Source organism: Pyrgilauda ruficollis, unplaced genomic scaffold (assembly GCF_017590135.1).
Source record: "Pyrgilauda ruficollis isolate IOZ18807 unplaced genomic scaffold, ASM1759013v1 scaffold66, whole genome shotgun sequence".
In the NCBI taxonomy this organism is placed as follows: Eukaryota; Metazoa; Chordata; class Aves; order Passeriformes; family Passeridae; genus Pyrgilauda; species Pyrgilauda ruficollis.
The window spans coordinates 2,225,875-2,250,753 of record NW_024528377.1 but is presented as its reverse complement, the minus strand read 5'-3'; the positions used below and the strand labels follow the sequence as shown (position 1 = coordinate 2,250,753).

Here is a 24,879-nt window from a genome sequence, read left to right as displayed (position 1 = left end):
TATATAAATATGTAATCCGTATTACTCAGATACCAGAAATAAAAGGATATAAAAACGCCCACAGTGGTTTCTCAAAAAAGAAACACACTTTGGGCAGAAGGGAGAGAGGGGGACAGTGCTGCTTGGGGCAGTGCTGACTTTGCAGGACAAAGCTAAACTATTTGAGGAAACAGAAACTTCTCTTCAGTTCCTTGAAATTTACGTATTTGCGTGACATTTTTTTACCCAACGCCATTCCCAGCGGGAAGCCAAAATGACTCAAACCTGACTCAGAATTGGCTCAGTCTGTTTTGTAGAATCCCAGACTTTAAAAAGCTTTAAAAAGCACCCTAAGGTCAGGCACCCTGTGGGCCATCCAAAGGCTGAGCGTGGCACTGGCACTGTGACTGGGCATGTTAGGAAGGAAAATGTGTCAGGAAGGACACCTGTACTGAATACCAGCGAAGCATTGCTCTAAACAGAGCTACATTGAAGTGTAAAGCTGTATTAAGCAGTAATTTGTTGAAGTAGGACTGTATTACTAGACTTGAAAGGAGGCTGTAGCAAGGTGAGGCCTGGCCTCTTCTCCCGAGCAGCAAGTGACAGGATGAGAGCACAGAGTTCTAAACTGCACCAGGGGAGGTTCGGGTTGGACACAGGGAATAATTTTTTTCACAGAAAGGTGATTAGATTGGAATGGGCTGCTCAGGGAGGTGGTGGACTCACTGTCCCTGGAGGTGTTTGAGGAAGACTGGATGTGGCACTCCATGGTCTGGTTGGCAAGGTGGTGCTTGGCCACAGGTTGGAGCCGACGATCTCAGAGGTCTTTTCCAACCTAACTGGTTCTGAGGTTCTGTGATTTTAAGCCCATAAAACTGCATTTATATGGCGGGGGGAGAGAAGTGGCTCTAGATGGGCTATGAGGAGCCTTTGGCCAAGCAGCACCAGGTCGGAGACCCGTCAAAGATCCAGAAGGAGGATCGCGGTCGGGGGAACTGCGGCGGTGCCCGGCTCCCGGCCCTTCCCGGCCCTCACGCCCTCAGCCGCGCGGCCGTTGGGCCGGGCCCGCAGCGGGCGCGTGCCGCGCGCCGCGCCTTCCCGCCCTCCCGCTCGCCCGCCCGCGGGGCGGGGCCGGCCCGGCCCGGCTGGCGCTCAAATACCGAGAGGAGCACGACCAGCCCTGCAGCCCGGTCCGGGTCACGGTGAGTGTTGCGTGTGGCTTCCCCAGCCGCTGGAGCGGTTCGGCGGCCACACCGCGTCGGGAGGGGAGCTGGCGGGCTGTGCATGTTCCGGCCGCGCTCCGAGACTCGGGGCTGCGCGGCCCCGCCCGGGAAGCGCCGGTGGCCGCGGCGGGGCTGGGGCGAGTGTCGGGCCCGCTGGCTCCTGGCCCGCGGGGCGTCAGCGCCGAGGCCGGAGGAGCCGGCTGCAGCTCCAGCCCCCTAAGCCGGGGGGTGAAGTGACCCTGCGGGGGTCCGTGTGCGCGTTCTGCTTTTTCTTCCGGCTGCTGGAAGCTCCTCTGCCTCCCCGCCGATCTCCCGGTTCCTTTCTGCCCGCCCAATCCGGCCTTGCGTTTCAGCGGTGCGGTTGTTTCTTCCTTTGCTCCGTTTCCCGCGGGATCCGGCCGCTCCGCGCCTCCCCTCGTCCCCGCTTCTGTCGCGGACCGGCCTCCCTCCCGCTCAGGCGGTATTTCCTAAAACCACGGAAAGTTCTCTCTGCCTTTGGGCTGAGTGGTGAAGTGCAGCATCTCGCCCTCAGTTTCTGGTGAGAGCTGTCGGACACGAGCGGTGTTGGCCGGGCAGTGGAAAGAGTTAATGCTGTGGAGGGACCCCTGAGCCTCGCAGCAGCGGAGGCATGTGGGAGTGGCAGCTCCAGCGGGAAGGCAAGGCAAGGATTTCTAAATCCTTGAAGAGGAAGAAAGAGCAGGTTTAGAAAGAGCAGGTGATTTGTACAGATGAGTCAGTTCAGCTCAGCAGAGCCTTTCTCTCTGCCTCCTTGCCTTCGCCGAAGCTGAAGCTGTCTGTGGCTGCCTGTTGACGTGGTGAGCCTTCGGCTGGCCCTTTGTTTCCCCTCACATTCCCGGTGACACACGGACGTGTTGGATTCAGGGTGACTGAGGGCTGGAGCCAGAGACTGCGTCGTGTGTGTGAAGTGGGAGGGAACAGAGTGAGCGTAAGAGAAGAATTCTCTTCTTCCTCAGAAGAGTATTGCTGTAAGTCACATGCTCTGGTGATGGTCTCTGTACCTTGAAGTGACGCTGGCTCTGAAACTGGTGCGTTTGGCACAGGGAGGGTGTTCTTGTCTTCTTTTAAACGATAATATTTTGTAGCTTTAATAATAATTTAAAAGAAAGGTATAGCACCTCAGAGTTATTTAAATCACTAAGGTCTTCATTGAGGAAGTTAGTGTTTATTTCAGAAACGGTGAACTTTTCTTTATGTCTCTTGGAGTATCTAGGGCACAATCTTGTCATGGGATACTTGTTATCTGTTCAAAATGGTTAAAGTGTTTGGTGGAGGAAAGAGCAAAGTGGTTCCCCGACAGGAAATTGTTTTTGAAGTTTTTGTTTTGATTTGTTTTTTTTTGGTGAAGGACTTTTTGCAAAAGTCCACCTGTGGGGAAGAGTGGTTTTTGTTCTGTTATAACTTCTTGTCACTAATCAGACTGAAACTGTTTTCACCTGCCTGTGGAAGCATAACATCTTAAAAGGTGTTATTTAAAAAGAAGGGGGTTTCTGTGTGGGCTTTTTTCCTCTCCTTTGCAATCTGTTTACATGACTTTAGTGCTGTTCAGTGTCTTTAGGATAACTTTGCAACACCCATTTTTGGAGATTTCTTCTGTGCCACTGGTGTTACACAAAAACATGGAGGGATTGCATTGTATAAAAAGTAGCATTCTAGTACCCTGGTTATTCCCTTGGATTTCTGCAACATGTCTCTTCCCATTTTCTTGTCTTCCTTTCTAGCTCTTTTGTCTTTCATTAGAGGTTACTGGTAGGGCTTAGGGACCTGCTGAGGTGAAGCACTTCCATTGTGCATGTGCACAGGTGATTGTAAACCTGTGGATAGACTGCCCTGCACCAAGAAAGGCTGGTGTGACAAACCTCCCCGTCTGATTTGTCAGCACCTTCTTTGCATCTGGTGACATTTGCTGAATTTAAGAAGAAAAAATGCAACTGATTTTTGATCAGGTGGTTTTGTTGGGTTCCTGCCCTCCCAATTTCTTAAAACCACATTAGGCCAGCTGAGGCTGTGAGTTCAGCTCAGTTTCTCACTGTGCTCAGGCAGTAGAGCCGTGTACAATGCTCCACCAGGGCTGCCTGTGCCAACCTGGAGCCTGTGCTCCTGGGATTTGGGCATGCCTGAACCCAGAACCAGCACACTACAGCTCTGGGTAATGTTTGCCTTGCAAAGGTGCTCAGTGTTGCTTTTTATTTCTGTTAGATCCTAAACCAGTAGGAACTGTGATATATAATTAGGGAATTTATGCCATGTTTCCCTATATTGTGTTTTTCCTCTGTAACAGGATGACAGGAGTCATCCACACTCAGCAGGAGTCTGAGGAGCTGACAGATCAAACAGGGCTGGTTTTTTTTTGGTTTTTTTTTTTTTTTTTTTCTGTAATAGAATGAAAATGTTTAGAGTGGAAGCAGGCAGACACATAAATCTAGTGACTGTCACCTTTGGAGACCTTCCTGGGGCAGCCTGGTGCTTGGAAGTCATTGGATGGGGGAGAAGGGACTCCAGTAACTCTGGGGGAGTCTCCAATAACTCTGAACAGGTTTTGTGCCTGGTGCAAGGAGTGCTGGTGTGACTGTTGAAGAACAGCCTTGAGATGCTGGTTCCTTGATAAGGCAGCTCCTTTGGCCTGTGGGTATGAACTCCCCAGCAGGAAAGAGCCAGCCTGATCTGTGGTTTCTCTGCTGAGGGGAATTGTGTGCAGATGGGCAGGTTTCATTTTCTCTGCTTAGCAGTTCCCGGATGAGTGAAAGAGCAGAATTTACTATCAATTTTGGGTTGTTTTTTTTCTCAAGGAGCTGCCTTCTCCTTTTTTTTCTTGGCCTGCTATGGCTTTTTATCTGTGTCAGATTACAGAGCTTTGGGGGCTGGAATTACCTGCATATCTGTGTACTGCGCAAAGCCAAGTACATGAAAGTATTTCTGATTAGTGAGTGGAGCTCGTGGCTTAGCCAAAGATGCAATAGTCTTGGAGGTCTGAGCCCCTTTTAGTTTTGGATGGCTTTGCTTGGGGTTGGAAGAGGTTGCAGGGTGCTGAGTTTAGCTTTAACTAAAGCTTATCAGTTATGATTATGGTATGTGCATGGAGGGTCCCTTCCTCAGGTATTTTACAAGTCTGATTTTTTTTACCCAGACAAGATAAGAAGGATATAGGGAAAGGAGGGATAAAATATAGAAGGAAATGTTGAGTCACACAGTGTCCAGTGTCATTCTTTAGGTTTGGTAGCAGACTGTTAAGCTTCTGTGATTGCCTTGATTTGTACCAGGTGTCTGTAGTGAACCATGTCCTGACATCCTGCTGTTAGCTCCTCTATACTGGGAAGAGAACAGGACTCTCTGGAGCTGCCAGTGGTGTAGATTAGGCACCTCCTTGCACCTGGGTGAGATGGCAGGGATTGCCTCCTGAGTGCTTTCAGGAGGAAAGCTCTACACTGTGCTCAGTGTAGAGCATAGGGCTGTGTCACTTTCACTCCCTTCTTGGCAACAGCTGCTCCAAGAATCCTTCAGCCCCCTCCCCTTGAGTAGCTGGGAGCCTTGTTAGCACTGCCTTGGGCACCTGGTGACTTCTGCTCTTGATCCAGTCTGCTGCTTTCCCTGTCTCTTTGCACCACCGTGGCACTGCTTGGTTCTGGTGGGCTGTGGCTGGACTGCCCTTGCTGGCAAACATGAGGAAAGGGCTGTAGCCCTTCCTGCATTATGGCAATTCTGCTCTTTCTCCCACCAGAGGACAGTGTCATTGTGGCTTTAAACTCCTCCTACCTCAGCAGCTTGCTCCCCACTTTCCTTTAAACTCTCAGAGCTTTTCTTCAGCTTCACTGAAGTATCAGCAGGGGAGCTGGGCTGCGTGTGCAGTCATGGCACACGCGGATGTTGGATTCTTGTTTAAATGTCTGCAAACCTGCCCTATTTCCTGGTAAAATCCTGTCACTGTGACCTTTGGCCAGTTTCTAGTGCTCTTACTGCTCTTTATAGAATGGGCTATTAATACCCAGGTCTCTCAAATATTTTGGACTATTTCCTTCATCTTTAAAGGACACATATGTTCCTTGATAAGTGTAGCTTCTGGTTGTTTAGTGTAATTGCTGTAACATTTTTGGATTGACAGCCATGTGAAACAAATCCCCTTAGATCAGCAGTTGCTGTATTTTGGCTTTGTAAGCTCTTCCTGTGTTTCAACATCAACCTATTCCTCCTAAGGTAGAACTGAAAGTGAAATGGTTTTGCTTTGTTTTATGCACAGTCATGTGTTTTCTCCTAGAAGAACAGATGTTTTTTCACTGTATGTGTAGACCTACAGCTAAGAGAGCCTGTAGGTGTTGAGTGGAAGAAGCAACATGCTGAGGCATCTCCTGTTTGCCTGGCACTAGGAAATGTGTACTCCTGCAGGCACCTATTTGCAATTTTCCTGTTACAGTTCCCAAATGGCTCCTGCAGCGTTTCTTTGAGAAGGATTGTTTTCTTAGCTCTGTATCATTGTGAAAGGTGTTTAAAAGAGATGATGCTCTCTTTTATGCTGACAGTGTATGCCTGCTGCTGTCAAACAGCTTTGATCACGGTGATGAATGCTGCTTGGAGTTACTATTATTTTTGGCTGCCTGGTTTGATGCACAACTTTCTTTTTCAGATTCTTGAGGATTTCTAGGCTCCTGTCATAAGAGATTCCTTCAAGATTATAGTGATTACTTTTTAAAAATATTTTTCTACTGGCTTCATCAGTTTAACTGTTATGCTGGGAGTGGAGGTTGCAGTGCAGCACAGTGGGAGAAGGGAATCAAAGGATCTGTGTCAGACTTTCCTTCTGGGGATCATCTCCGGCTGTGCTGGTGCACAGTTGTTTCATAAAACTGAGGTACATGATCAACATTTACATCTCTGATACACTTGATGTTTAGAAGGAGGGGAGCCCGTTGAAAATTCATTTTGATGCTCTGGGAAAGATGTCAAATATTGACACAGGGTTGTGGATGCTGTCAGAGCACATGAGTGTGCAGCTGTGGAGATTTGTCTTTGTACCACTTTCTCTAGAAATGCTTTGGATTTTTTACGATGAATGTTCAGAGCCTGAGAGGGTGAGCAGGCTCCACTGAAGTAATTCTGGGGAATGCCAGCTGTGAGAATTCCCTTGTCAGTAAATTGTCAAGTGCATGGAATCATTGCTTAGCAGCTCCATGAGTACAGTCCTGGCTGTTGCATCAGCACCCTTGTTTTGCCTAAGCACAGAGCTCTTGAAGTGCTGTTCTTTGGATGTGTAATTTTGTGATGGGCCACTCTGGTCCAGTATTTAAACTTTACACTGAAGCATCTTTACTGCTTCTGTTTATTCCAGAAAGCAGTGCAGATATCCCTGGTGCTTACCAGTCTAGAAAAGCAGTTCTTGCCTATCCATATGGCCTGAAAGGCAGAGGGAATGCTACTGTTAGGGGCCACCTGTGTCCATAAAGCTGTCTTTTTGAATTGTTTTTTTTTAGTTACTTCTGACCAGTTACTTGCTTTGCTTATCTAACTTGCCAGTCAGGCAAAGGAAAGACTGATTTACATTCCTCTTTACTGCTGGTGTAAGCTGTGAAATGCATCTAAGCTCCAAAATGACGTGGCATTCCTGATTTTCTGGCTGATGGCTGGTCCGTGCTCATGCTGGCACTGAACAGTAGTACATGTACTAAAACTAAAGTCAGGAGCATTCCTTTGTTCTGTGGGTGGCATGGCAGTTCTTGTATCCTGTCCCCCTTTCTGAGATCTTTTGGCTGGCAGAGCCTGTCCGAGTGGCACCTGCAACTCTCAGAGCACTGTTGCCATGTGCTGAGGTTGTGTCTGCTGCAGGACCTGGGCACTTTGTCACTGCTCCAGTGTAAAATCAGCTTTGCCAGAGTGCAAGGGAGCAGTGCCCATGGCAAGAGTGCATGCTCTAAACCCAGGAGCAAAGTCTTGCGTTTCTCTGGTTGGACACCATCACTTGCACATCACCAGTGACGGCTGGAGTTTGTCCCAATACTGCCTGCTCTCAGTCTGTCTGTCCATCCTTGATAACGTCAGAACACTGGAACTGTGATTCCTCAGTGCTTCCTGCTGTTCTGTCATTTCCAAGAGGCAAACATAAGAACTAACTGCTTGCGTGTGCACTGTGCCATTATAGCAGGGGTCTGTTGCAGCTCTGGGCTGCAATAGTTAGATTTTGTACAGGAAGCTAGCCCTGTAAAGAGCAGCAGTCTTGTGTGATGGTGCTTTTTCATCGGGGTTTGCTCTGCTCCCTCAGCCAGGTCCTGAGGAAAGACAGAAGCATTTCCCTAACCTTACCAAGGAGGTGAAGTGCAGGAAGAGCTTACTGGGCTGGAGTTCCTTTGCTCAACAGCAGAGGGGAAAAACTCAGCCCGGTGCCAGATCCAAGAAACTGCCTGCACTCTGATAGCCAAAATCCAAGTCCTGCCCTTGCCTCTTAGGTGTGGCTTTGCCCAAACATGGAGATGTGGAAATTCTGTTTGGGTCCATCTGTAGTTAGCTGAATTCTAATTCCAGCTGCAGGCTTCCTGCTGACTCAGTTTAATAAGCTCAGCTGTGTCTGTAGGCTGGCTGCTGAAGAATAAAATGTTGTCATGCTGCCTCTGTCACTGATCCAATACAGAAACCGCACTGATGAAAAGTTCCTGCCTACCTGGTTTTCAAAGAGCATTAGTAATATGGCAGTGCTCCTTCTTACTCATTCATGTGCTGTGTGGGGGCTGGTCACCAGAGCTTTTTGAGACAAATGAGAAGGGTGGTTGATGAGGGATTTGGGTGTTTTTCTTCCTAAGAAGTCAAAGTACTGCCCTGATAACTGGAAGATTGCTGCAATTCATGTCATTGTGAAAAGACAAAAGACCTTCAGAAACTTAAATAAATTTCTATCAAAAAGGCCTACTGACAGCTTCTTTTTAGAATTGTCTCTAATAAAGTTTTTCTTCCAAAGAGGAAGATAAGCCCCCTTTAAACAAAGAGTGCAATGTATTTCTAAGCCAAAATACACAGCTGAGAGTGCTTGGTGTCCAGGCTGAGATGATAATTCTGTACTAAAGCAGCATAAAGAAGCAAAAGTAAAAATGCCTCAGCTAAGGCAGTAGTATTTGGCATGTTTTGCTTCAAGGATATGAGGAATAAATGAGAAAAAAACACCATTGTGTTCGTGCTGTGTTTTGTTTTCCCTTGCTGGAGAGATTGGTAGTGCATTACTTACATCCTAAAGAGGGAGGCAATTTGAAGCTGAAAGGAAGAGAAACAAAAGCAGAAAATCTCGAGCAGTTGGCTTTCCTGCTTAGGAGTATCAGGCAAAGGTTGTCCTGGTTGGATTTTTAGTCTCATGATTCCTGGCTAACAGGACATTTCTCCCAAGAGCCAAGCAAATAAACTGCAAGTGACTGGGGGAGGAGGTGTGTCCTGCTCTGGGCCACTGAGCTGCTGGTATCTCCAAGAATGTTCCTCACAGCTTGTCAGTTTTGCCACTTCCAAAACAAGCTCTTGATGTTGTGTCCTCCCTCTGAGTCAAACGGGTGGAAAATACCCTTAGTTTGGAAGCAGTGTTCCCTGTGGTGGGGGAAGTCCTGACACTCTCTAAGCCAATAGCTGTGGTGCTAACCAGGTGTGCCAAACCATCCTTGAGTTTCACAGCTCTGTGTGTGTGTGTCTATACATGCCCAGAGGCTCTTGTTGAGCCCATCCTTCACCTGGCTTAGATATTGCAATATCTCTGTTCTCCCACCATGCTGCTTCTCTTTCCAGAGCCTAGAAACAAATTCTGCATTAGGGGTGAGCCTCAAATGAGGCAAAATCTTGGGGTGTTCTAAAGGCTGGTACAGGCTGGCAAATCCTTTGCAGAGTAAGGAGCAATGGGGACAGGTTTGCTGTGGTAATGGTAACATCCTATTTACTCAGCACTGTTGGTTTGGCACACCAATAAGATACCTTCCCTGGGCTGTTTAGTTCCTGTTGGGTTTATGGGCTAGAAGTGGAGCACTGCTTTTGGTGACTTCGGGCTCTGTGATGTGGTATTTGCTTACACTCTCCTGACCTGAAGTGCTGCAGACAACAGTGGCGCAGCTTGGAATATCCTCAAGTAAGGAACTTCCTAAGTCTGTGATGCTGTTCCTCTTTCTTTATTTTCCAGTAGTGACTGGATATGTAAAGTAGTTGTGCCTGTGGCAAGTTCTCACGAGGGCAGTAAAATTGAGTGGTTATGGTTTGATATATGGATTTTAAATGTCAGGATATACCAAATACTTAGTTTCCCTGCCTGTAAAATGATGTCCTTGCTCTGTAGCTCAGCAGTGAAATATCTGCCTACAGGACAGGTAAGTGCCACCAGGCCCTGAGAGGGAGAAATAGTCACTGTTTTACTTTTTCCAGTAATGATGTCATCCTGTCTGCCACACCCAAAGTTCTTACCTTTCAGCTGCCAAAGGAAAAGAATGATCAGATTGGAAGGCTTTGACTTTGCAGTGACTGATGTTTCATTGTGGTTTCTGCTTTGGAGATTTTAATTCTAACTCAAACGTGAGACATAAACATCTTGACAGCTCACACAATAGGTGCATTGACCCATAATCCAGACACAGCATTAAAGGAGTCAGTCTTTACAGGCCTGTGCCTTCCCTGCTGAAAGCAGTGTTTTCCTGAGCAGACAGTATCTGCTGGAGCTGAAATAGTAACTCCAGGCTGAGCTGTGAGGAGAGGTGAAGAATCTGAGGGGAAGTGATGGTAGGCAGAGGCACTGTTGGTGGGGTGGCTTCTTTTCTGAGCTGTCTTGAAGATGTAGCACAAGTGTGGAGTTGAAAACTGATTTGTAGAGTGACTTAGCACTGCTGCAGGGATTCTGGGACCTGCTGCTGTTATGGCAGCCCTGAGAACTGTGGGGAGTTTCCCCAGCAGGTAACCATGGTGTTATACAGTGTGTGAGGCTTTTCCTTTGGATTACCCCTCACTGCTTGATGTGGGAGAGAGGCATGGCGTGCCAATTGTCTTACAGTCCCTGCTTCTCCCTCTTTTCCACCCTGCAAACTTGCAGTGCCATCTCTCCTTCCCCTGGAGTCAGGGGATTCTGGCCCTGCCTGCTCTTGCCTCTAGTGATGCCACCCCTCATTGGTGGACTGCACATGGGAAAAGCTCCTCTGGTGAGTTCCTTGTGGGGTTTAAAGGATAGTGTAACTTGGGGATGAGAGGGAGAAACAGAAGATGGGACACATGAAGGAGACCTGAAGGAGCTGTGTTGTTGGAGTGCAGTAAGTCCCATCCCTCAGGGTGTGCTCAGCCCCATCTAAAGAGCTGTGACTGCCTTGGAGGAAGCATCCACAGAGTTCACTTGTGAAAAATCCCAGAATCCACTGTGAAAACTGCTGTGTGGGGGTGGAATGAGGTCTTTCCTCCTGCACTGACAGGCTGCTGGTGGATGTGCTTCTCCAACTGTAATTGTTTTCTTGCCATATGCCTCTCCCACAGTCCTGCATCCCATGCAGTGCTGGAATGAACATGCCCTACATTGATTCTGTAGAACTGATTTAAGGGTCTTAAACTTGTGGTTCAAGTACCCCCTTCTTTTTTTTTTTTTTCCTAAGAAAGAGAGAAAGAACAGGTTGTAGTCTAAAAAACTGGTTGTAATCTTATGTGTTGAACACTTCAAGGCATTTAGTGATTTCTCAGAAGATCTCTCAAAGAAATATGAGCTTCTCACAAAGTTCATTTGTCTAATGAGTGAATTGAAGTAAAAAATGAACAATGTGTTAAAATTATTTGATGTTTCAATTAAAATATCATATTCTGTAAAAATTCATTCCAAGATTTCAGCAATCTTAAAGCAGCCTTAGCAAATGATCTCGTTTGACTCTGAATCTGAGTGCAGATGGTGTTTGTACCCTTTATCAGTATTTTCTCCCTCTCCAGCTAAAGATTCTTTTTACCCAATATAAGGTAACCTTTCTCCCTCCACCAGAAACAGTCTCTATCTGAATCTAAAACTACCAGGATTCCAAAGTCTTAATGATTAAAAAATTTGGGTGATATCAGCATGATTACATTTCACTTTTTTTGAGGTGGGTTTGTTTTGTTTTTTTTTTTTGAGATTCCATTAAGGAATTTGATTTCTCAGCAGGAACTTCATGACTGTCAAAGCCCTTTGCATTGATTCAAAGTAGATATGTAAAACTTGAGGTTCCTGTAATTACTAGTTAACTAAAATGAAAAATAATTTGCCCTGTACTGTAGAAGTAGGAAGCCATTTTGGGGTGGAGAGAAATCCTTTTCCCTCTTCTCTGGTGTGTTTTTGACCACCCAAGCAGAACTATCTTAGCTGAGGGCAGGTATTGCCTTCAGGGTCATTCACTGCATGGGTGGTCAGTCTTTGGTTTGGGAAATTCAGTTTGTGAAGTTGTGTTCAGCCTCCCTTGTCTTCATTTTTTGCCATATTCGTACTTTGGAGTGTAGTGGAACTTTTCATTGTTCTGTTTGTGTGTTTGTTTGATCTGTACTCATGTGCAGGAGTAGACAAAATTGCTATTTGCAGCTATGGTGGGTGACTTTTTTTAATGTCCCTATTTTTGTGGACTTGGCTGAGGAGTGTCTGTATCTACACAGAACTGATTTGATCCCTGAGGGAAGGGAAGAACCCACATGTGTTGTAGGTCTCTTCTCTCTGCACAGCCACTGACATCTGCAGGTGCAGCAGACACCTGGCTGGGCTGGAGCAGTCTGTGCCTCTTCATTTAAAGCAGAGAGTGGGAAAATTGCATTGAAAAGAAATGTTATCTCTAAAACGAGAATATATGCAAACTGAGGCTTTACCTAACCTACAGAAATATTGCTTGTGTGGACAACTTCTGAGGAGTTTGCACAAAGCCAAAAGTCCTGCCACAGACTTTAATTCTAAATCCCTATTTTCCATTCAATCTCTGTGTTCTGCTTCGAGTTCTCAAACCTGAATTAACATCTGTGTCTCTTCCAGCAAAGTCAAGCCCTGAAGAAAAGTCACCCTGACCTGTTTCAGAGCCCCTTCAGGTCCCAAAGAACAGGACAGAGGACTCTCCCCAGCCAGGACACTCCTTAGGGTAGAGGTGAGTAGCAGCAATAAAGATCTGGATGGAACAGAGGAAAATGCAAAGCAGCAAGGGATAACCCTGTGTTGTAGCTGTTAGTCTGACACAATTCCATGAAAAGAAGCTCATGGTTAAGAGGCTTCCTGTGGGCTGCTGTGTGTTTCAGACATATTGCAGATTGTGTTTTGGTCTTGGACTTCTAAGAGCCTTTGAAAAGTTGGGAGATTCATGGTCTCTTGAAATATGACTGTGGTTTGCTTCAGAGTTTGAATTTCTTTCTGTTTTCACTTCCCTCTTTTCTACCAGCATGCTTAGTTATTTAAAGCACAGATGTGAGGGATTGTTACTGTGAAATAGTCATTTATCACTAGCCCAGTCTTTGATGGCTAGCAGGCCTTTTGTTTGGGTTCCTTAGTGCTCCCAGCCCATTTTTGGTTTAGAAGGTGCCTGCATAACAACCAGGTTGTTGCCCTGGGTGAAGAAGGCTTGGTAGGGAGGGAGTGCCCACTTTCAGCCAGGCCCTGCTCATCAAGAGTTGAACCAGAGACTTGTGTGTGCAGCTGTGGGACTGTTGTGTCTAGGGCACCAAATGCAAGGTTCTGACCCAGCCATCAGCTGCTCCTGGCAGGATGAGGAGGGAGCACTGTGCTCCTACGTGTCCCCTTTGTGAAGGAGAGAGGGAGGCTCCCCTGTGCCCTGTGCTCTCCCTTGCTGGGTGCCTCTTCCCTTGGGCTCTGTCCTGCTTTCTCCCTTCTTCCTAGCTGGCCTCCCTGGAGGCTTAGCAGAGTTGCTCTCATGTGACTGGAAGCCTCTGTTGGCACTTGATCCAACCTCTGTCATGATATTTGTTGTCAGACTAACATATTGAAATGAGCCTGAGTATCCACATGGATCTCTTGCATTGAGGGTGGGGAAAGGCACCCTCAAGGCCCTGTGGATGTGTATGCAAGAGGCACCCTCTGCCTTGAGGCACCCTCAAGGCCCTGTGGATGTGTAGCAAAGTCAGCTGGGTTTTTCATTTCAGAATATTCTGCTGTGCATGCAGACCTGTCAGCTCACCTGCTCTCAGGTGCTCAGAAGTTCCTCTCTGATCACCCTGCTCTTCATTCTAGCCTCTGGCTCCATGGAGGGTTGTTCCACCCTCACCCAACAGCAGCTCTTGGCTTTAAAGCCCTGTTTGTAGGTTGTGTGACTCCACTGTCTGGCACATGTCTATGGCAGGAAGGAGATTTGTGCCTGTCATTCACAGGGCCCCTCTCACTGAGTCAGTTGTAGTTTCCTCAGCCCTTTTTCATGACTGATGGTGTGTGATGGGCAGCTCTCCAAAAATAGGGATATGCATCACTAAGAGGGACATTTACTATGAGACATGGCCAGACACATAAGTACAGCTGCAAGATGTGGATTTTTGGGAATTTTTTTCCTTTCACACTTTTCTTTCTTACTCTTTCACAGGACGAGGATTTCTGGTCTGAAGCAGAGGGTGACGTGAGCTGCTCTGTCCCTGAATCCATTATGGAACAGGTTAGAGTCAAACATGTCTGAAGTCAGCTGTTCACAATGCAGTGATTCTCTGGTGCACTTGTCCTGAGATACTTTGAAGGCGATAAGCCTCAGTGTTGGCTGGTGTCCTTGAATTTCCCAGAATTTCTGCAGTGTTCTGGCACTGCTCTGAATACAAGGAAGGGGATGGAACCAGTTAGGTTGCAAGCTGCTTCCTTGCAGCTCTCAGTGTGGCACTTCCCCTGGGGACTATGAGCTGGAGATATAGCTATGTAAGAGACTACAATGTTTTTTGACAAAGCTACAAACTGCTAAAACTAATAAAGGAATGGGCACAGCCCTGTGATCAGTGCATTGCACTGGTTTTTGTGATGTTAAACACAATTATGATGCTGTTACTTAGCACACTTCAATCTTACACATTGATCTGTAACTGAAATGTCTGTCATCCTCCCCCAGCCCAGCTGATGTTAGGACACAATTCTAACCCCCTACTCTGCCCTCCCACAAGCCTTTTGAACACAATATGATTTAAAAAGTATCAGTGATAAACCAATGACCAGTTGAGGAGGCTGTTGAAGGGGGTTGCCCCTGGTGCCGCAGTGAGCTCGGGTACAGGTGACCTGCACTACTGTCTGTAAGCATGCATGCTCAGATCATGGGAGGTGCGCCTTCTGTTCATCTCTGACTGATCATATCCTTTATTTTCCACTTGTTTCCATTTCTGAACCCTGCCTTTTGTTGATTTTGTTCCTTCTTTTGTCTGCCCAGTCAGATATGGTTATGTCAAGGCTTTGCAAGGTTCCACTCCCCAAAACTCCCTTTCAGTTACCAAGTTCATCCTGGTTGCGCATTGTCAGCATAACAAACCATTTTTCTTTAACTATTTTTCTTCTCCCCAAATAAAATTAGGCCTTAAGTATTTTCTTACAGGCAGACCAGAGTCAGGTTTTTCTTTCTTACTTTATTTCTGTGCTTGTACCACATCCTACTCTCTAACCTGTTTAACTTAAATTTTTGGAGACTCTCCTGGTTTTCTGGAGGCCTTAGTTGGTTATGAGGCCTGGTGTTCCAGTGTGGCCTCTTGCTCCCATCAGTCTGCCTGCCTCATGGACCTCCTCAACCTAATTAATTCGGGCACTCTGTGCTGCCTTGCTTGAAGGCTGCAGGTTGTGTGGCCATGGGGACAGCACGTGCCCATTTACTGGGGGTGAATGTGCCACTGATCTGCCATCTCATGTCACTTCTCTTGTGAGCAGCTGCTTGGGTCTCTATGAGGAGCTAAACAGGTTTATTACGGAGCTGGTTGAGGTTCCTTTGAAGAGGGAAAAGAAATGTGAACCTTGGGGGTTTTTGCAGCCTTCTGCTCTTATCTCTATTTCCCACCTTGTTACTGCTCTGCTCTGATTACATGGAAGTGGGGTGCTCCTGCCTTCTTCATGCACAGCAAGTAGAATGCCCAGTTCCCAAATACAGGGATAAAACCCTTCCAAACACAGGTGTCTGAGTAAGGGAAATGGTTGGTTTTGCTGAACTCACACCTGGTTCAAAAGCGGAACTCGGATTGGGGTTGCTGCCATTGCCACAGCTGGGAAGGTGAGGAGAAGGTGAGCTGGGTTTTCAGCACCAGTTTGTACGAGCAGAGCCTTCTGTCATTCCCCATGGGACAGCCCTGTGTGGGTCCACATCCGGGAGTCAGTCTGCATTTGCTGAGGCCTTGTGGATCCCCTGGCTGATGCTGTTCAGGGTGCCCAGAGGAGGCCACAGAGACGTGTTCAGGGTTGGAAAACAGTGCATGCCTAGATGCTCTGAGTGGGACATTTTCTAGGCATGGGCTTAACAGTGATCTCCTTATGTTTCAGATTAATGGACCTCTTCAGATGGAGCACGCATTGCTGTTCGCCTTCCTGGAGGTATCCTCTGACTGTAAGTTCAAAGACCAGCTGCATTCCCTGCAAAGCCAGCAGATCATGTACCAAGGAAACGATGACGACGAGCTTCAGACCGATGGCAATCGGAGTGGCCACTTCCGGAATGGTGAGCTAGGTGAGCAAGCTTTTCTCCATCCCACATGTCTCTCTGAACGTGGTTTTCTTTCCCCATTTCTTGTCTTTGTTTGTATTTCTTGTCTGTTTCAGAGGAGTAATGTTTTTTCTATTGAGAATCTTCACTGTGTGGCTGTTGGTGGTGTTGGTCGGGAATTTAACACTTAGGTTAAGACAACTAGTGCTTAGTACTTTCTCCATGGATTTCTAGAGCACCTGTCACTGGGTTTTGTCTGCAGCACATCAGACACAGGCACAAAGCTGGTACTGGGGATAGCTGCACTCCAGGAGTGTGATACTAAGCAGTTAAGTTAGGCCTCACGCTGCTCCTCAGGCAGTATCAATACTTGGGCTAGGATCTTTGAACAACTCGAGTTCTGGTAGTGGGTGAATCCCTTTCTGCCCCACCAGTCTGGTGAAAACTGCTCCTCAAGTAGCTTCTGGTCCTGTTCCTGCTTTGCTAGCCATCTGCATACTGCCCCTTGCCCAGGGTGTGTCAGCTGGCACATTGACCTCAACTGAAGCAGGGTGAGGAGGAACTGCCACAGTAAATAGCCCTCTCTCACACAAATTTGCATAGGTCTCATGCCAAAAGCAGGTAAAACAAGGTGTAAGGTTCTCAGCTGGAAAAGGACAGATTCAGACTAGATGTAAGGAAGATTTTTTAAATGAGGGTGGTAAAACACTGGCACAGGTTGCCCAAAGAGGTGATGGATGCCCCACCCCTGGAAACATTCAAGGTCAGTTCGGCTGGGGCTTTGAGCAGTCTAATGTAGTTGAAGATGTCAACTGCTTATTGCAAGGGGCTTGGATGAGATGGCCTTTCAAGGTCCCTTCCAACTCCAACTATTCTATGAGGTGCTGTATTTTAGGTGGTGCTTAAGAGACAAGTCCTGACAAGTCACTTAAAGTCTAGAATCATTAGGTTGAAAAAGACCTTCAATGTTATGCACAACTTCTCAGTTCCCCTGTGTGGGCAGGATGTTGGCAGTAACTGTCCTGTTCAAATTTTGGTTGGAGATGTTCTAACATACCCTGCAGTGATTTTTTCTTTGGGCAGGGTGTGGCTGCAGTTTACCTAAACTACAGATACTGTTTGCCACTATTTCTGGTGAGCACCTGGGTGCACCTAAAGAAATCATGCTTAGAGCTGCCATGGATGCACTCAGGGCTGGGAAGGAGGGTGCTAATGGAGATTAGCAAAATGCTGTGACCTGTACTGAACCTGGCCTGACTACAGCCTGTGAACTAAATTCTGCGCTTTGTGTTGGCAGGGTTGCCTCCAACAAATGAAGAGGTTATCCGGATCATTGCTGCTCAGCTCGCTGAGATTGGAGACCAGTTTGATAAAGAAATCCAAGAAAGAGTGGTAAATGGCCTAGTGCAGCACTTTATGAATGAGAATCTGTCTGAGGAGGTGAGTGAAAAGCAGCCTGATATGCAGTTCTCCTTTTAAATATTCTGCATCCTTCCTGCTGTGACTTTGAAGGCATCTGAAAATTAATCCCAAACATTTGCCTTTGAAGATTTGTTAGAGGTGGCAGAAGTTAACGTGTAAATTGGGTTCCTTGGGCTCATGTCCTTTCTGCAGATGGTGAAATGGTGGTTGTGGAAAAAGACTGACTTTGAGGCATTTTGTCCTTCTTTTGATGGCCCCATGGCTTGTCTTGGAAAGTGAATGATCTGGCTAAGGCTTAGTTTTAGTATTTAAGATCTTTGCACTTTGGTGCCGAGTCCTCTATATGTGCTGACCATCATATGAGTAAAATTTGAGCAGGTTAGTGACAGGAGCTTAACTTGTGCTGGTTACTGAGCACTGAAGAGACAGCAAGTCGTGAGACCCTTTTCTGATGCTGTGAGTGTGTTCACAGGCACAGTGTTGGGAGTAGCAGTGCGTTTAGGCCTGGCTGTGTGACCTGCCGGGGTGGCCTCTTCCTAGATGCAGTTGGCCCAGCATCTAACATGCCTTGCTGCTGTGCAAGGAAAGTGAGGTTTGAGGTCTCTTGTGTTCAAAAGAAAAAGAAAGGCTATCCAAGGATCAGATCTGCATCTGAATCAAGTGTCGTAGTTTTTTTGGGGATTTTTTTTCTGTAACAGGCTGGCTGCCATGGCTGGGAGGAAGGGGAGCAGCATCCTCGAGTGTTGCAACAAGCACCTGAGTTATTAGCACAGTCCTGGCGGGCTGTGCTGAGACCCCCTGCTGCCACAGTTGTTGCACTGAGATCCCTCTTCCTTCCACACAGGACATAACCCGGCACATGTCCAGGGTAGTGAGAGAGCTTATCCGAGCCATCCCCGCAGACATGGAACAGGAGAAGGCCATGTTGGTGCTAGCAATGGTCTTGACTAAGAAAATTGTGAATACAGTGCCCTCCCTTCTACGCCGTGTCTTTAACACCACTCGGAACTACATGAACCAGCAGTTCCACAACTACATTGTTGAAATGGTGAGTGCTGTCAAACAGCTCTGTGGGAGTCACAGCCAGCCCTTCAGCTGTCCTGGGTTATTCCCTGAGGGATAGCCTAGCTCTGAACTGCCTGTGGCCTGCTGGTTTCCCTGTAGTGCTCTGGAGGTTGGGCCAGAAGGCAGTGTCAGTCCCTGCAGAGCTCTGGAATGAGGGGGTCATGTCACATCTGCTTGCCCCCCTCTCAGAGCAGCCAGTGAACAGAGTGCATTTGTTCTGTCTGGCAGAGAGAGCTGTGACTGCTCCTCTCCTCCTGCAATCTCCTCAGGGAGCTCTACCAATAACATTCTGGTTAATGATTCTTTCATTCTCTCAGGGAAGGAAAGCCTGACCTGAGCTCTCCTGGCTGCATTTCCCCAGTGTCTTGACCCTGAGCTCTCTGCTCTTGTCTTCCTTCCTCAGCTCCCCAGAGCTTGGGAGAGCTGGAAGGGGAAAGGAATTGCTCTTGAGAATTAACACTAGCCATAAGAAATGGTCAAATCTGTTCTTGTTCTCTGCTGGCACTTGAGCAGAGGTGGGGAGGCTGTGCAGCTCGCAGGCAAGCCAGGCTAGGGGCCCCAGCTCCAGTAACGAAGGAGTCTGGGGATGGGAGAGGACAAACTCACTGTTGAGACTCAGTGCTCCTTGGGAATGAGATTTGAGGGGGTGGGCTGTGCTCCTGCCCGCGTGTGAAGCAGAGGTGACACAGTTGTGCTGTGCTGCAGGCCTGTGGGACACTCCTGCACTGCAGCCTTGCCAGGGACAGTGTTGGCAGCAACCTGCAGCTGGGCCTGGCTCACGCTGTCACCTTGCCTCACCCAGCAGCCTGGGCGCGGTGTCACTGTGCCGTGTCCCTCAACTCCGCCCTTCCCTTCACTCGGTTTGGCTCCAGGGTAAGTCACTTGTGTGAGACTGGCCGGTGCTGCTGTCCCACACTGTCCCCGCTGCTGGCACGGAAGGAGCACGGCAGGTGGCAGTGCTGACACGAGGTTCGCGGCGCTGGAGCTGCCCTGGGCAGGCACGGGGCAGGGCTTGGCACTGGAGAAGAACCCTGCTGCTGTTAATAATGCCCCTTCTGTTTCTCTCCTTCCAGCTGGGTGAGTGAGCTCTCCAGGCCTGTGCAGAGCATGGGAATTGCTGAAGACTTTCCTTGCTGGATGAAGATGACTTGATTTATTCTTAACTTCTGAAATACAGCTGTGAAAGAGATGGCAGAGCTTCATAGATAGGCTTTTGTAGACTAGCACAGCAGTAATTGTAGTGTGAGCTGCCTGCCAGCTCTGCCAGTACCTGTAGGGAGTAGTGTTTGCCTCTCTCTTTTCACACTATTTTTTAATTTAGCAGCAGCAGCTTTTGTGCAGAGCCTGCCTTGTGCCTCCACAGGCCCAGTGGGCCCGGGGCCTGTCCTCTGTGTTTTTTCTAAGCAGCTGTAGCATTTTGCTTTAGTTATTCACTTCCCAGCCCTGCTCCTGAAGCTGAGCCATGCTGAGTGTTGTTTTCAGGAAGGCCTCAGGCTATGGAATGATGGTTCATCAGTGGGGGTTCATCATTGGTGGTTCATCAGTGGGGGTGGGTGGGAATCAGGTTTATCTTGATGAGAAGCTGGCAGCAAGAGGCAACAGAGCCATGAGGGATAGAGGGGAGTGTGCCCAGAGAAGGGTGACACGAGGATACCTCAGTATCAACCACCATACACCTCTGTTTGCCTGAAAAATAAAACTGACAGAAAAAAATGTAAAGAAAAGGGCAAGGTAGGCACAAGGAAAGTTTTTTGAGAATGCAACCTGAATATGCTTAAGAAAAAGTAGTTACATCTCAGGCTGAACAAACTTGGACTCAGGTTGTTTGATACACAATCAGACAAGGTGGCAAATGTGTCACCTGTCATCCAGCTGCCTCAGGACTTTTCCAAGAATGTAAATATTTTGTAGGATTTTTTAACTTAAATAAAAATTTCATTCAGATGGCTACTACAGCTCTGCAGACTTTCAGTCTCCACCTGAAAATGTTTTGTGCAAGTACTGATGGCATTCTTCTAATTCACCATGGCTTCTCATGCAGCTGCCAGCAGTAGAGACACACTGTTCCTGTCCCTGTGCCTTGCATAAGCAAGTTTCCTGTAAGTAAAACCACCTTTTCTTTTGGTGCCTGCACTAAAATGGGGGGAGAGTGGAAGCACAGAAGTAGTCTACACGTTGTTTTTGAAAACTGTACCATTTATTAAAGTGCAACCTGGGGGCATGGTCTTACAGCAGTGTCCCATTAGCAGAGGGAAAGAATGTACATATCCCTTCACTTGAACTGAATAGTGAACAATGAAGCTGGAAAGAACTTTCTTCTCAAGGTGGAAACACTTTTATTAACCAAATGGCACAAGAAGCTTTAGACAGTTTTCCCCAAAAGGGCTGCACTTGCACATTGGAAGGAACAGTATGACGAGTTCCTGGGATAATGGGTGACCTGAGGACCAGGCAGGGTCTCTTCCCCCAGGCAGGCCTCTTGAGAACAGAATCCAAAATCCCTGCAAGTCTGGCACTATTTGCTAACACCCAGCAGAAGCCTAGCACAAGAGATCCCCTGACCTGCAGCTTCAGAGTCAGTCCCATTAGTCTTTGCTGCTTAACAAATCAAGAGGCATTCTTTTGGTCTGAGTGGGTTTTTAGGTTTACAGTTGAACAAAAGCTTATCCTGCAAGTTAAAACTGAGGACAAAGCCCCTAAAGGTATAGCAGTAAGATGCATCCTCTGCAGTTTTTTGTGTCTCCATCAATAGTGTCCCTTGCCTGCCTTGCAGATACTGCAGGGAGATCAAAAGCAGCTTTCACTGGAAGCCAACAGGACTTCCCCCACTTCTACAGCATGACCACAGACCTCTAGCTTGGAGGAAGCAAGTCAGCCTACCCAAGAGACTGAGAGAAGGTCAGCTCTAACTAGAAAAAAAAGTGATAAAGTTATTTAACTTAAGGAGGTGGAGCCGAGTGATGTGTTGTGGTTCCTCTGGCCTTAACACCACTGACCCTTCTGAGCTTCACTCCCCAGACAAGTCCTGGTCAGGTACCTTCACTGCATCAGACAGAAACTGAATTCTGTTGCCTAGACCTGGCCCTGCAGCCCCTGCTCCCTCTGGGCCTGAGAGCTTGCTCTACCTGAGTCAAGTAGTGCTAGGTTAAATTTTATAAACACCCCCCTTTCCTTTTTTTTTTTTGTTATGGCAATACAGAGCTTGCACTCTTAAGCACAGGGACATCCATTAAGTCAAAGTAATACTGTTCTTGCGACCCTCCTTGTGCTAAAATTAAGCAGTCCAAGCCACAGCTTTTGCCCTCATTAGGGGCAGATATGGTGCCTCACCCCTCCATCTTTCACAGAATCACCCAGGTTTGGAAAAGACCTTTGAGACTGAGTCCAATCCATGACCAAACATCACCTTGTCACTCAGACAGACCATGGCACTGAGTGCCACATCCAGCCTTTTCAATCACCTCCAGGGACGTGACTCCACCAGCTCCCTGCAGCCCATTCCAATGTCCAATCACCCTTTCTGTGAAGAACTTCTTCCCAATGTCCAAACTAAACCTCCCCTGGCACAGCTTAAGGCTGTGTCATCCTGTCCTGTTGCTGTTGCCTTGGAGAAGAGACTGATCCCCCCCTGGCTAATCCCTCCTTTCAGATACCTGTGAAGTGGTCTCCACTGAGCCTCCTCCTCTCCAGGCTGAACACTCCCAGCTCCCTCAGCTGCTCCCTGTGGGACTTGTGTTCCAGACCCCTCACCAGCCTTGCTGCCCTTCTCTGGACTCCCTCCAGCCCCTCAACATCCCTGCTGAGCTGAGGGGCCCAGGACTGGGCACAGCACTCGAGGCGTGCCCTCACCAGTGCCCAGTACAGGGGCAGAGTGACCTCCCTGCTCCTGCTGGCCACACCATTCCTGATCCAGGCCAGGAGCCATTGGCCTTCCTGGCCACCAGGGCACTCTGCTGGCTCCTGTTTGGCTGCTGTCAGTCATAACCCCAGGTCCCTTCCTGCCTGGCCACTGCCCAGCCACTCTGTCAGCCTCTAGCACTGCAGGGGTTGTGCCCAAAGTGCAGGACCTGGCGCTTGGTTTTGTTGAACCTCACATCACTGAACCCAGCTTATGGCTCCAGCCTGTGCAGGTCGCTCCCAGAGCCCTCCTACCCTCCAGCAGACAAACACTTGCACCCAACTTGGTGTCATCTGCAAATCTGCTAATGTTGAACTCGATCCCCTCATCCAGATCATCAGTAAGGACACTAACCAGGAATTTTTCACTGGGAAACACTTTCTCCCAGTGTGCTCCACCATGAGCAAGACACAAACAGAGCCCAGAATATGATGTTCTACTGAAGCCCTGGGCTTTCTGATGCCTGTAGGCATCACACCTGGGCCAGCCATGTGCACCTCTCCACCCCCCTCCCCCATTTCACAGCAAAAGACTCCAGTAATCACACTCTGAAACTCTGTAACAGGAACTTGCTCTGGCTTAGTGAACGAGCGACTGCAGAGCCAGAAGCATTTCTAGTTTTCTCCCAGATTAGCAACATCTATGTTACTAGGGCTTGCCAGTACTGCCATAACCCTGTAACTGACATTAAATATAGGGAAGGTTTATAACCTCTGATTATTTTATCTACTACAATCGTTGAAATGAAAGAAGACCAAACTTCAGCAGCTTGCTTGTTTAGTACTAATTAAACTTTTCATTTGTGACCATTAGAAAGCACTGATTAGTTTAAAAATCCAGTCCAAAGTTTTAGCCTAGCTGTGATCAGCGCTATGTGGGAAGGAAGGAAATGGGATTCTGGCAGCAAAACTTGCTCTGTGTAAGAGCACTCAGCACAGCAGCTTCCACCTGGCACTTGAGCTGCAGCTGCCTGAGCACAGCCAGAGTGAAAAATGAAGCCCTCACAAGCAGCAAGGGTGGATTCCTGTAGTGCTGACTTACCCCACAGCTCAAGGGATGCAGGAACCCACCAGGCTCCACCCAGCACACAGGAGCTGCAACTGGCCGGGACAGGGCCCTGCAGCTGCACTTTGGGATTTTGGGCAACAGGAATTCTGTCTTTGCTCTCAGCCTCTTGTTCCTGCACTGCCAGCTGAAGAAAGTCCTTGCCCAGCTCCCAGCCACACTGCCCAACTAAGCACAGCTTAGAATTAAGCACAGCTGAGTTTAAGTTGCAACTTAGCCTGAAAGACTTTCCCTTGACAGCTCCTTATTGAGCATGCTGCCCACTGCAGTTCCTTAAGTATTTCCCACTTTTTTCACAGATCCAGCCCTCTGCTGTTTTAGCATCTCAGCTTTAGGGTACGCTAAGGATAAAGTGAAGACAGATTGGGTCTAAGGTAGATATTTTGTTGAAGTACAGGCCACTAGAGGACAGATATTGAGGCACTTCTGGGAAGGGGATGAGCAACACAAGTGAAAGTAATTCTATATGCCCTTTTGCAAGTATATAGCTCCTGCCTTCCCTCTGCCAGCTAGGAGGATCCACTGAAGAGAGGCTGCATCACACCTTGCAGGGTAACTGGACCCTGCAGTTTAAGGTTACTGTAATATACTTGAAGATGGGGGGGAAGAAAGCTTCCATTTTCTAATTCACACCTCTCAACAGAGCAGCCTCTCACTCAGGTCTGTAGAACACTGCCATCTGAGCTTCCCCCCTCTGGTGACTTCCACAGCCTGCCCCAGCTCTGACCACAGGGCCCCAAACTCCACAGAATTCAACCCCACAGCTGACCTTTTTAACTAGAGGAGTGTTCCCAGAGGAAAGAGACTCGTGCAATAAATTTTCTGAACACGTGGTCAGTTCGAATTCTCGCTGATGTGCCAAATCTAAAAGACCCCAGAAGGAAAAGAACATTATAAAGAAAGGACCAAGCAACAAAAACATAGAGGGCAACTGATGCTCCATGAAATGCAGCAACACACCTGATACTCAAGGCTTCTGCCTGACCACAAAAATGCCTAACACAGTCATTTACTTTCCTTACTACTGCTGCCACCTTCTCACTGCTGTGCATGGAAGCTTATTTCATGCCCCACTGGGCTCCTTGTGTCAGTAAGTTTTGAACTTTTTCCCTTGCCAGCTTGAATTTATTCTTGTTTATTCTTGTCCTCTACCCATCTCCACACTACTATTGCAACAACCCCATGCACAGAGAAGATGAAGTAACACCAGCTCCACCCTCCCCCACTGGTACACAAGTTATCCAGAGTGTCCACAGACTCCACCTCTGCTTCAGAGTAACCTGCTGTGTGCCTAGAGCTGGGGCTGTACCAGAAGCAGGTTCAGGAAGGAGGGGATGTGGTTAAGAACAGTTCGTGCCCAGAGAAGAACCCAAAGCCAAAGGAGAGGGGCAGCCCTGCCCCGAGTGACCAAGCAATAAAGCTGCCCTTGCCACCTCAGGGACTGCCCCAGTCCCTGATAAACACGACATGTGAAATGAAGCAAAGCTGTTCCTGCATGCCCGTGACAGATGGAGCATAGAGACCTTTCCTCCACGTGGGGGAAGCTCCTGCAAGGGGCCAGGAGGGGGAACTGCCCTGGTGGGAAGGCAGACAGCAGAGAGCCCCTGTGGCATGAGGAGGTCCCAGCAACCCCTTCTGG

General features: G+C 48.0%; 1 protein-coding gene across 3 annotated transcripts; it reads left to right on the top strand.

Annotated features, from left to right (window-relative positions):
- The first annotated feature begins 1,093 nt into the window (after positions 1-1,093).
- On the top strand, positions 1,094-20,260 carry BID (BH3 interacting domain death agonist). Of its 3 annotated transcripts, none has more exons than XM_041484517.1 (7): positions 1,094-1,181; positions 12,175-12,283; positions 13,721-13,789; positions 15,631-15,814; positions 17,088-17,230; positions 18,057-18,260; positions 19,351-20,259. In XM_041484517.1, the coding sequence occupies exons 3-7, from the start codon at positions 13,781-13,783 to the stop codon at positions 19,360-19,362; spliced, it is 552 nt and encodes a 183-aa protein (XP_041340451.1). In that variant the 5' UTR covers positions 1,094-1,181; positions 12,175-12,283; positions 13,721-13,780; the 3' UTR covers positions 19,363-20,259. The 3 variants fall into 3 exon arrangements, with proteins under 3 accessions (XP_041340451.1, XP_041340452.1, XP_041340454.1); XM_041484518.1 differs by lacking the exon at positions 1,094-1,181 and adding an exon at positions 1,272-2,085; XM_041484520.1 differs by lacking the exon at positions 1,094-1,181 and having other exon boundaries at positions 12,192-12,283; positions 19,351-20,260.
- The last annotated feature ends 4,619 nt before the right edge of the window (positions 20,261-24,879 follow it).

Excerpts from the sequence above, each read along its gene's own strand:
- BID (XM_041484520.1), top strand. Across the intron at positions 15,815-17,087 it reads CTTCCGGAATGGTGAGCTAG|GGTTGCCTCCAACAAATGAA; the intron begins GTGAGCAAGCTT and ends TTGTGTTGGCAG. Across the intron at positions 17,231-18,056 it reads ATGAGAATCTGTCTGAGGAG|GACATAACCCGGCACATGTC; the intron begins GTGAGTGAAAAG and ends CCTTCCACACAG.